The sequence below is a fragment of the Oncorhynchus mykiss genome, chromosome 7 (assembly GCF_057628025.1).
Source record: "Oncorhynchus mykiss isolate SJ-2025 chromosome 7, ASM5762802v1, whole genome shotgun sequence".
NCBI lineage: Eukaryota > Metazoa > Chordata > Actinopteri > Salmoniformes > Salmonidae > Oncorhynchus > Oncorhynchus mykiss.
Window position 1 is genome coordinate 65,095,063 of NC_143028.1, and position 14,391 is coordinate 65,109,453.

The window sequence follows — 14,391 nt, forward strand, 5'->3', positions numbered from 1 at the left end:
AGGATGTCATCTGTCTGTCTCTGTGTCTCCTCACAGGTCAGTGGGCGGGATCTGAGTTACCTGACTAAACGGGATCTTTCTCACCTGAGCAAACGGGATGCTCTTAGAATCCTGGCTGCCTATGAGCACCCAATCACGCTGCAGATCAAGGGCCGGCATGGGAGGGGTTATGGCTTACAGGACTGCAGCACACAGACAGAAAGACACTGGGAGCCCCTCCCCTTGGCCCCCCACCTGGCCCTGCACAGTCTGGGGGTCACAGCAGCCGAGACCATGTCCAGGGTCAACCCGGACGGGTAGAGTCAAAGATAGAGACACACACACACACACACACACACACACACGCTAACACACACACACACGCTAACACACGCTAACACACAGACAAATGCTCTGTCTGTCTCTCTCTCACACACACACACACTTCAGATGTCTATAAAATTCAGTAATATCTTACCCCACTAAATGTTAGATTTATTGACTCGACTTCTCTCCCTCTCTCTTTCTCTCAGACACTACTGCAGCCACATGAGTCTGCCTCGTGATCACCGTGACAACGGGAGATATGAGTACCTGCCCAACGCTCCACGAGACATAGAGGACATGGATCCACTGGGCTACCAGGTGAGACAAAACACACACACACACACACACACACACACACACACACACACACACACACACACACACACACACACACACACACACACACACACACACACACACACTAGTAGTAGTAGTAGTAGTAGGAGGATGCCATTTAGTTTTGAATGAAAGATAATCCCTTGATGTTGCCAGCCAAAGCCCTACCCTATAGTAAGGTCTACAAATGTGGGCACTCTGTGAGTGTACCACCATTCATCACTCAGTACCTGTATCAGTTGCAAGACACATCAATTAAAGGCCTTACACCAGTGTTAAATCCTGCACCCCACTAATTATTGTGACTGATATGACTTATTCTGTCACTGGTGATAATAAAGCCAATAGAATTGACCCACTGTATTGTATGGTACAGTACATGTGACGGAAGTAGCTAGAACTACAGCATACTGTGTGTCTGTGTTGTTCTGTCCATTGAGAGGATGGAAATACATCTTCTATTGAAGAAAACTGTCATGTTAAATAAACAACACTGGGAAGCTTGTGTGGGTGTAGTGGTGGGCTGTATGGCTCTGAAGGTCAGAGTGTACACAAGGCTCTGAACAGGGGACTGCACTAGAGGAGGTTCAGGGCTTACTTCTCCAGGTTTGTTTGTTTGTTTGTTTGTGTGTGTGTGTATGTGGAATAAACCGTAGACATCCGGATAACCTTTTTGACTGAATAGAATCCAGATTGCAACTGTTTGGTCTGAATCAGGGCTAACGTCCAAAAGACCTGTGTCCATATTGGAGTCTCTCTTGGAGGAAAAGCACCTTGAAGTTCGGGGATTAAGGCTTTAATGGCAAAATGCCTTTAAAAAAAATGGAGCAGCCAACCCAGTCTGGAATTATACATGCTACCACCAAGCATCTGAGACCTGAGTGGAACTATACACACACATGCACTCACACACACTCACACACAGACGTACACATACAAATACAGTACACACAGACAATCCTGATTGCTCAGGCCCAAACAGCCAGGATGCTATGCTGCATAAATAAAAGTAACCAAATCTAAATCACCACTACGTGTACATCTACATCACCACCACATGTACATCTACATCACCACCACATGTACATCTACATCACCACCACGTGTACATCTAAATCACCACCACATGTACATCTACATCACCACCACATGTACATCTACATCACCACCACATGTACATCTACATCACCACCACATGTACATCTACATCACCACCACATGTACATCTACATCACCACCACATGTACATCTACATCACAACAACATGTACATCTAAATCACCACCACATGTACATCTAAATCACCACCACATGTACATCTACATCACCACCACATGTACATCTAAATCACCACCACATGTACATCTAAATCACCACCACATCTACATCTACATCACCACCACGTGTACATCTACATCACCACCACATGTACATCTAAATCACCACCACATGTACATCTAAATCACCACCACATGTACATCTAAATCACCACCACATGTACATCTACATCACCACCACATGTACATCTAAATCACCACCACATGTACATCTACATCACCACCACATGTACATCTAAATCACCACCACGTGTACATCTAAATCACCACCACATGTACATCTAAATCACCACCACATGTACATCTAAATCACCACCACATGTACATCTACATCACCACCACGTGTACATCTAAATCACCACCACATGTACATCTAAATTACCACCACATGTACATCTAAATCACCACCACGTGTACATCTAAATCACCACCACATGTACATCTAAATCACCACCACATGTACATCTACATCACCACCACATGTACATCTAAATCACCACCACATGTACATCTAAATCACCACCACATCTACATCTACATCACCACCACGTGTACATCTACATCACCACCACATGTACATCTAAATCACCACCACATGTACATCTAAATCACCACCACATGTACATCTAAATCACCACCACATGTACATCTACATCACCACCACATGTACATCTAAATCACCACCACATGTACATCTACATCACCACCACATGTACATCTAAATCACCACCACGTGTACATCTAAATCACCACCACATGTACATCTAAATCACCACCACATGTACATCTAAATCACCACCACGTGTACATCTAAATCACAACCACATGTACATCTAAATCACCACCACGTGTACATCTACATCACCACCACATGTACATCTACATCACCACCACATGTACATCTAAATCACCACCACATGTACATCTAAATCACCACCACGTGTACATCTAAATCACCACTACGTGTTCATCTAAATCACCACCACATGTACATCTAAATCACCACTACGTGTACATCTAAATCACCACCACATGTACATCTAAATCACCACCACGTGTACATCTAAATCACCACTACGTGTTCATCTAAATCACCACCACATGTACATCTAAATCACCACCACGTGTACATCTAAATCACCACCACATGTACATCTACATCACCACCACGTGTACATCTAAATCACCACCACATGTACATCTAAATTACCACCACATGTACATCTAAATCACCACCACGTGTACATCTAAATCACCACCACATGTACATCTAAATCACCACCACATGTACATCTAAATCACCACCACATGTACATCTACATCACCACCACGTGTACATCTACATCACCACCACATGTACATCTACATCACCACCACGTGTACATCTACATCACCACCACATGTACATCTAAATCACCACCACGTGTACACCCACATCACCACCACATGTACATCTACATCACCACCACGTGTACATCTACATCACCACCACGTGTACATCTACATCACCACCACGTGTACATCTACATCACCACCACATGTACATCTACATCACCACCACGTGTACATCTACATCACCACCACATGTACATCTACATCACCACCACATGTACATCTACATCACCACCACATGTACATCTAAATTCCAACCACCACATGTACATCTACATCACCACCACATGTACATCTACATCACCACCACATGTACATCTACATCACCACCACATGTACATCTACATCACCACCACATGTACATCTACATCACCACCACATGTACATCTAAATCACCACCACATGTACATCTAAATCACCACCACATGTACATCTACATCACCACCACATGTACATCTACATCACCACCACATGTACATCTACATCACCACCACATGTACATCTACATCACCACCACATGTACATCTACATCACCACCACATGTACATCTACATCACCACCACATCTAAATCACCACCACATGTACATCTAAATCACCACCACATGTACATCTACATCACCACCACATGTACATCTACATCACCACCACATGTACATCTAAATCACCACCACGTGTACATCTAAATCACCACCACATGTACATCTAAATCACCACTACGTGTTCATCTAAATCACCACCACATGTACATCTAAATCACCACCACGTGTACATCTAAATCACCACCACATGTACATCTAAATCACCACTACGTGTTCATCTAAATCACCACCACATGTACATCTAAATCACCACCACGTGTACATCTACATCACCACCACATGCACATCTAAATCACCACCACATGTACATCTAAATCACCACCACGTGTACATATAAATCACCACCACATGTACATCTAAATCACCACCACATGTACATCTAAATCACCACCACGTGTACGTCTAAATCACCACCACATGTACATCTAAATCACCACCACGTGTACATCTAAATCACCACCACATGTACATCTAAATCACCACCACGTGTACATCTACATCACCACCACATGTACATCTAAATCACCACCACGTGTACATCTAAATCACCACCACATGTACATCTAAATCACCACCACGTGTACATCTACATCACCACCACATGTACATCTAAATCACCACCACATGTACATCTAAATCACCACCACGTGTACATCTAAATAACCACCACATGTACATCTAAATCACCACCACGTGTACATCTAAATCACCACCACATGTACATCTAAATCACCACCACGTGTACATCTACATCACCACCACATGTACATCTAAATCACCACCACGTGTACATCTAAATCACCACCACATGTACATCTAAATCACCACCACGTGTACATCTACATCACCACCACATGTACATCTAAATCACCACCACATATACATCTACATCACCACCACGTGTACATCTACATCACCACCACATGTACATCTAAATCACCACCACATGTACATCTAAATCACCACCACATGTACATCTAAATCACCACCACGTGTACATCTACATCACCACCACGTGTACATCTACATCACCACCACGTGTACATCTAAATCACCACCACGTGTTCATCTAAATCACCACCACGTGTACATCTAAATCACAACCACATCTAAATCACCACCACGTGTACATCTAAATCACCACCACATGTACATCTAAATCACCACCACATGTACATCTAAATCACCACCACATGTACATCTAAATCACCACCACATGTACATCTAAATCACCACCACGTGTACATCTAAATCACAACCACATGTACATCTAAATCACCACCACGTGTACATCTACATCACCACCACATGTACATCTACATCACCACCACATGTACATCTAAATCACCACCACATGTACATCTAAATCACCACCACGTGTACATCTAAATCACCACTACGTGTTCATCTAAATCACCACCACATGTACATCTAAATCACCACTACGTGTACATCTAAATCACCACCACATGTACATCTAAATCACCACCACGTGTACATCTAAATCACCACTACGTGTTCATCTAAATCACCACCACATGTACATCTAAATCACCACCACGTGTACATCTAAATCACCACCACATGTACATCTACATCACCACCACGTGTACATCTAAATCACCACCACATGTACATCTAAATTACCACCACATGTACATCTAATTCACCACCACGTGTACATCTAAATCACCACCACATGTACATCTAAATCACCACCACATGTACATCTAAATCACCACCACATGTACATCTACATCACCACCACGTGTACATCTACATCACCACCACATGTACATCTACATCACCACCACGTGTACATCTACATCACCACCACATGTACATCTAAATCACCACCACGTGTACACCCACATCACCACCACATGTACATCTACATCACCACCACGTGTAAATCTACATCACCACCACGTGTACATCTACATCACCACCACGTGTACATCTACATCACCACCACATGTACATCTACATCACCACCACGTGTACATCTACATCACCACCACATGTACATCTACATCACCACCACATGTACATCTACATCACCACCACATGTACATCTAAATTCCAACCACCACATGTACATCTACATCACCACCACATGTACATCTACATCACCACCACATGTACATCTACATCACCACCACATGTACATCTACATCACCACCACATGTACATCTACATCACCACCACATGTACATCTAAATCACCACCACATGTACATCTAAATCACCACCACATGTACATCTACATCACCACCACATGTACATCTACATCACCACCACATGTACATCTACATCACCACCACATGTACATCTACATCACCACCACATGTACATCTACATCACCACCACATGTACATCTACATCACCACCACATCTAAATCACCACCACATGTACATCTAAATCACCACCACATGTACATCTACATCACCACCACATGTACATCTACATCACCACCACATGTACATCTACATCACCACCACATGTACATCTAAATCACCACCACGTGTACATCTAAATCACCACCACATGTACATCTAAATCACCACTACGTGTTCATCTAAATCACCACCACATGTACATCTAAATCACCACCACGTGTACATCTAAATCACCACCACATGTACATCTAAATCACCACTACGTGTTCATCTAAATCACCACCACATGTACATCTAAATCACCACCACGTGTACATCTACATCACCACCACATGCACATCTAAATCACCACCACATGTACATCTAAATCACCACCACGTGTACATATAAATCACCACCACATGTACATCTAAATCACCACCACATGTACATCTAAATCACCACCACGTGTACGTCTAAATCACCACCACATGTACATCTAAATCACCACCACGTGTACATCTAAATCACCACCACATGTACATCTAAATCACCACCACGTGTACATCTACATCACCACCACATGTACATCTAAATCACCACCACGTGTACATCTAAATCACCACCACATGTACATCTAAATCACCACCACGTGTACATCTACATCACCACCACATGTACATCTAAATCACCACCACATGTACATCTAAATCACCACCACGTGTACATCTAAATAACCACCACATGTACATCTAAATCACCACCACGTGTACATCTAAATCACCACCACATGTACATCTAAATCACCACCACGTGTACATCTACATCACCACCACATGTACATCTAAATCACCACCACGTGTACATCTAAATCACCACCACATGTACATCTAAATCACCACCACGTGTACATCTACATCACCACCACATGTACATCTAAATCACCACCACATGTACATCTAAATCACCACCACATCTACATCTACATCACCACCACGTGTACATCTACATCACCACCACATGTACATCTAAATCACCACCACATGTACATCTAAATCACCACCACATGTACATCTAAATCACCACCACGTGTACATCTACATCACCACCACGTGTACATCTAAATCACCACCACGTGTTCATCTAAATCACCACCACGTGTACATCTAAATCACAACCACATCTAAATCACCACCACGTGTACATCTAAATCACCACCACATGTACATCTAAATCACCACCACATGTACATCTAAATCACCACCACGTGTACATCTAAATCACCACCACATGTACATCTAAATCACCACCACATGTACATCTAAATCACCACCACGTGTACATCTAAATCACCACCACGTGTACATCTAAATCACCACCACGTGTACATCTAAATCACCACCACATGTACATCTAAATCACCACCACATGTACATCTACATCACCACCACATGTACATCTAAATCACCACCACACGTACATCTAAATCACCACCACAGGTACATCTAAATCACCACCACATGTACATCTAAATCACCACCACATGTACATCTAAATCACCACCACATGTACATCTAAATCACCACCACATGTACATCTAAATCACCACCACATGTACATCTAAATCACCACCACATGTACATCTACATCACCACCACGTGTACATCTACCTCACCACCACATGTACATCTACATCACCACCACGTGTACATCTACATCACCACCACATGTACATCTAAATCACCACCACGTGTACATCTACATCACCACCACATGTACATCTACATCACCACCACGTGTACATCTACATCACCACCACGTGTACATCTACATCACCACCACATGTACATCTACATCACCACCACGTGTACATCTACATCACCACCACATGTACATCTACATCACCACCACATGTACATCTACATCACCACCACATGTACATCTAAATTCCAACCACCACATGTACATCTACATCACCACCACATGTACATCTACATCACCACCACATGTACATCTACATCACCACCGCATGTACATCTACATCACCACCACATGTACATCTACATCACCACCACATGTACATCTACATCACCACCACATGTACATCTTAAATCACCACCACATGTACATCTAAATCACCACCACATGTACATCTACATCACCACCACATGTACATCTACATCACCACCACATGTACATCTACATCACCACCACATGTACATCTACATCACCACCACATGTACATCTACATCACCACCACGTGTACATCTACATCAACACCACGTGTACATCTAAATCACCACCACGTGTACATCTAAATCACCACCACGTGTACATCTAAATCACCACCACATGTACATCTAAATCACCACCACATGTACATCTAAATCACCACCACGTGTACATCTAAATCACCACCACGTGTACATCTACATCACCACCACATGTACATCTACATCACCACCACATGTACATCTAAATCACCACCACGTGTACATCTAAATCACCACCACATGTACATCTAAATCACCACCACATGTACATCTAAATCACCACCACGTGTACATCTACATCACCACCACATGTATATCTACATCACCACCACATGTACATCTAAATCACCACCACGTGTACATCTAAATCACCACCACATGTACATCTAAATCACCACCACGTGTACATCTACATCACCACCACATGTACATCTAAATCACCACCACATGTACATCTAAATCACCACCACGTGTACATCTAAATCACCACCACGTGTACATCTAAATCACCACCACGTGTACATCTACATCACCACCACATGTACATCTACATCACCACCACATGTACATCTACATCACCACCACATGTACATCTAAATCACAACCACATGTACATCTAAATCACCACCACATGTACATCTAAATCACCACCACATGTACATCTAAATCACCACCACATGTACATCTAAATCACCACCACGTGTACATCTAAATCACCACCACATGTACATCTAAATCACCACCACGTGTACATCTAAATCACCACCACGTGTACATCTAAATCACCACCACGTGTACATCTAAATCACCACCACGTGTACATCTAAATCACCACCACATGTACATCTAAATCACCACCACATGTACATCTACATCACCACCACGTGTACATCTAAATCACCACCACGTGTACATCTAAATCACCACCACGTGTACATCTAAATCACCACCACGTGTACATCTAAATCACCACCACATGTACATCTAAATCACCACCACATGTACATCTAAATCACCACCACGTGTACATCTAAATCACCACCACATGTACATCTAAATCACCACCACATGTACATCTAAATCACCACCACGTGTACATCTAAATCACCACCACATGTACATCTAAATCACCACCACGTGTACATCTAAATCACCACCACACGTACATCTAAATCACCACCACATGTACATCTAAATCACCACCACATGTACATCTAAATCACCACCACATGTACATCTAAATCACCACCACATGTACATCTAAATCACCACCACATGTACATCTAAATCACCACCACATGTACATCTAAATCACCACCACATGTACATCTACATCACCACCACATGTACATCTAAATCACCACCACATGTACATCTACATCACCACCACGTGTACATCTACATCACCACCACATGTACATCTAAATCACCACCACGTGTACATCTACATCACCACCACATGTACATCTAAATCACCACCACGTGTACATCTACATCACCACCACATGTACATCTACATCACCACCACGTGTACATCTACATCACCACCACGTGTACATCTACATCACCACCACATGTACATCTACATCACCACCACGTGTACATCTACATCACCACCACATGTACATCTACATCACCACCACATGTACATCTACATCACCACCACATGTACATCTAAATTCCAACCACCACATGTACATCTACATCACCACCACATGTACATCTACATCACCACCACATGTACATCTAAATTCCAACCACCACATGTACATCTACATCACCACCACATGTACATCTACATCACCACCACATGTACATCTACATCACCACCACGTGTACATCTACATCACCACCACGTGTACATCTACATCACCACCACATGTACATCTACATCACCACCACGTGTACATCTACATCACCACCACATGTACATCTACATCACCACCACATGTACATCTACATCACCACCACATGTAAATCTTAAATCACCACCACATGTACATCTAAATCACCACCACATGTACATCTACATCACCACCACATGTACATCTACATCACCACCACATGTACATCTACATCACCACCACGTGTACATCTACATCACCACCACGTGTACATCTACATCAACACCACGTGTACATCTACATCAACACCACGTGTACATCTAAATCACCACCACGTGTACATCTAAATCACCACCACGTGTACATCTAAATCACCACCACATGTACATCTAAATCACCACCACATGTACATCTAAATCACCACCACATGTACATCTACATCACCACCGCATGTACATCTACATCACCACCGCATGTACATCTACATCACCACCACATGTACATCTACATCACCACCACATGTACATCTACATCACCACCACATGTACATCTTAAATCACCACCATATGTACATCTAAATCACCACCACATGTACATCTACATAACCACCACATGTACATCTACATCACCACCACATGTACATCTACATCACCACCACGTGTACATCTACATCACCACCACGTGTACATCTACATCACCACCACGTGTACATCTACATCAACACCACGTGTACATCTAAATCACCACCACGTGTACATCTAAATCACCACCACGTGTACATCTAAATCACCACCACATGTACATCTAAATCACCACCACATGTACATCTAAATCACCACCACGTGTACATCTAAATCACCACCACGTGTACATCTACATCACCACCACATGTACATCTACATCACCACCACATGTACATCTAAATCACCACCACGTGTACATCTAAATCACCACCACATGTACATCTACATCACCACCACATGTACATCTAAATCACCACCACGTGTACATCTACATCACCACCACATGTATATCTACATCACCACCACATGTACATCTAAATCACCACCACGTGTACATCTAAATCACCACCACATGTACATCTAAATCACCACCACGTGTACATCTACATCACCACCACATGTACATCTAAATCACCACCACATGTATATCTAAATCACCACCACGTGTACATCTAAATCACCACCACGTGTACATCTAAATCACCACCACATGTACATCTACATCACCACCACATGTACATCTACATCACCACCACATGTACATCTAAATCACAACCACATGTACATCTAAATCACCACCACATGTACATCTAAATCACCACCACATGTACATCTAAATCACCACCACGTGTACATCTAAATCACCACCACGTGTACATCTAAATCACCACCACGTGTACATCTAAATCACCACCACGTGTACATCTAAATCACCACCACGTGTACATCTAAATCACCACCACATGTACATCTACATCACCACCACGTGTACATCTAAATCACCACCACGTGTACATCTAAATCACCACCACGTGTACATCTAAATCACCACCACATGTACATCTAAATCACCACCACATGTACATCTACATCACCACCACGTGTACATCTAAATCACCACCACGTGTACATCTAAATCACCACTACGTGTTCATCTAAATCACCACCACATGTACATCTAAATCACCACCACGTGTACATCTAAATCACCACCACGTGTACATCTACATCACCACCACATGTACATCTAAATCACCACCACGTGTACATCTACATCACCACCACATGTACATCTAAATCACCACCACGTGTACATCTAAATCACCACCACATGTACATCTAAATCACCACTACGTGTTCATCTAAATCACCACCACATGTACATCTAAATCACCACCACATGTACATCTACATCACCACCACATGTACATCTAAATCACCACCACATGTACATCTAAATCACCACCACATGTACATCTAAATCACCACCACATGTACATCTAAATCACCACCACGTGTACATCTACATCACCACCACATGTACATCTAAATCACCACCACATGTACATCTAAATCACCACCACGTGTACATCTAAATCACCACCACATGTACATCTACATCACCACCACATGTACATCTAAATCACCACCACATGTACATCTAAATCACCACCACATGTACATCTAAATCACAACCACATGTACATCTAAATCACCACCACGTGTACATCTAAATCACCACCACATGTACATCTACATCACACAGTCACACAGTCATAAACAGAACTCACGTGTTCAGTGGGTGGAATGTGAGCTGTGCCTAATGAAATCCCCTTGGAGAATGGAAGGATGCTCAGCTTAGAGAGACAGAGGGAAAAACACACTCCTCTCTCCCATCTACAAACATTTACTGTCTACAGACTGATTTAACCACTGCTGCAAGACACAAGCCTCAGTTCAGTCAATCTGGATTGCAAACCTACAGCATGTGATGCAGTTCCATTAAAGGCCATACTTAATAATCAGGACTCTTCATAACATAGGGATATTTTAGGGATATTTTTGGGGGAGAGAGGCTGGATGAACATTTGAATTACATAACCAAAGTTCTAGAATAAGCATAAAAAATGAAATGCTTGTTTATTCACGTACACACACATTATTTACAGTTAGTTAAACATTGATTAACCGCTCTTTCTCTCTCTCTCCCTAAGGACCGAGAGCTGGACCATCGTGTTCCAAGGGATCAGAGCTGTTTGACCGGCTGCTGCAACACCAACCTTGAGGAGCCCAGCAGTTTCCACAGCCAGGTGTGTATGTGTGTCTGTGTACTGTATATCTACGTACTGTATGTGTGTCTGTGTACTGTATATCTACATACTGTGTGTGTCTATGTACTGTATATCTACGTACTGTATGTGTGTCTGTGTCCTGTATATCTACGTACTGTATGTGTGTCTGTGTCCTGTATATCTACATACTGTGTGTCTATGTACTGTATATCTACGTACTGTATGTGTGTCTGTGTCCTGTATATCTACGTACTGTATGTGTGTCTGTGTCCTGTATATCTACATACTGTATGTGTGTCTGTGTACTGTATATCTACATACTGTGTGTGTCTATGTACTGTATATCTATATACGTGTCTGTGTACTGTATATCTACATACTGTATGTGTGTGTGACTGTGTTCTCTCTCTCTCCTTCAGACTGAGGATGAGGACTATATGTTGGAGAAACCTCTGGGCTACCTACCTCTACACCATGAGCTGGACAGCGGCCTGGGCTGGACCGACGGTAGCCTGCACCAGGGAGACCTCTCTGGCCTGGAGACTGAGGAAGGGGGTCTGGAGGAGTGTCACCCCAGGGGAGGAGGCTCCGGTGGGGGCCTGCTGGTCAGTGGAGGAGGGGGTGGAGGTGGTGGGTCTCCGTCCTCTGAATCCTTCATCTCGTCTGAGCTGAGTGACTCTGGCTTCTATAGCGTGAGCACCGGAGAGTTCCGCCGTTTCCAGAGGCTGTTAGAGAAACGCATGCGCCTGTACAATGCTCGTCTGCACCACCAAGGGGAGGTGTGTGCACGGGAGCGCCGCGACAGCTGGCAGAAGAACCACAGAGAGCTGCTGGAGGCCATCCCTGAGGCACTGACCATGCAGCCCCAGCACTCCTGCCTCACGCCTGGCCTGACTGCTCCATCCATGGGCCCTCCACCCCGAGGACTCTTCAGGTAGGAGCTTATCACCAGACTAACATCACTGTGATTATCATAGCTTATCATGATAACATGATCCATAACCATCCAAACCCCATCTTCAAAGTGTTCTCAGTCCAGGGTTCAATGATGATAATGCAGGTTGTTCACCACGGTACCATTGTATTTATCGCTTCTGTGTCTAATAGTTTT

General features: G+C 43.2%; 1 protein-coding gene across 1 annotated transcript in view; it reads left to right on the forward strand.

Annotated features, from left to right (window-relative positions):
- Positions 1 to 14,391, forward strand: part of LOC110528375 (uncharacterized) — a 31,753-nt gene that overhangs the window by 13,350 nt on the left and 4,012 nt on the right. The window contains exons 2-5 of the mRNA XM_021610396.3: positions 37 to 296; positions 513 to 624; positions 13,203 to 13,298; positions 13,700 to 14,214. Coding sequence (XP_021466071.3) covers positions 37 to 296; positions 513 to 624; positions 13,203 to 13,298; positions 13,700 to 14,214 — 983 coding nt within the window. The remainder of the gene's footprint in view (positions 1 to 36; positions 297 to 512; positions 625 to 13,202; positions 13,299 to 13,699; positions 14,215 to 14,391) is intronic.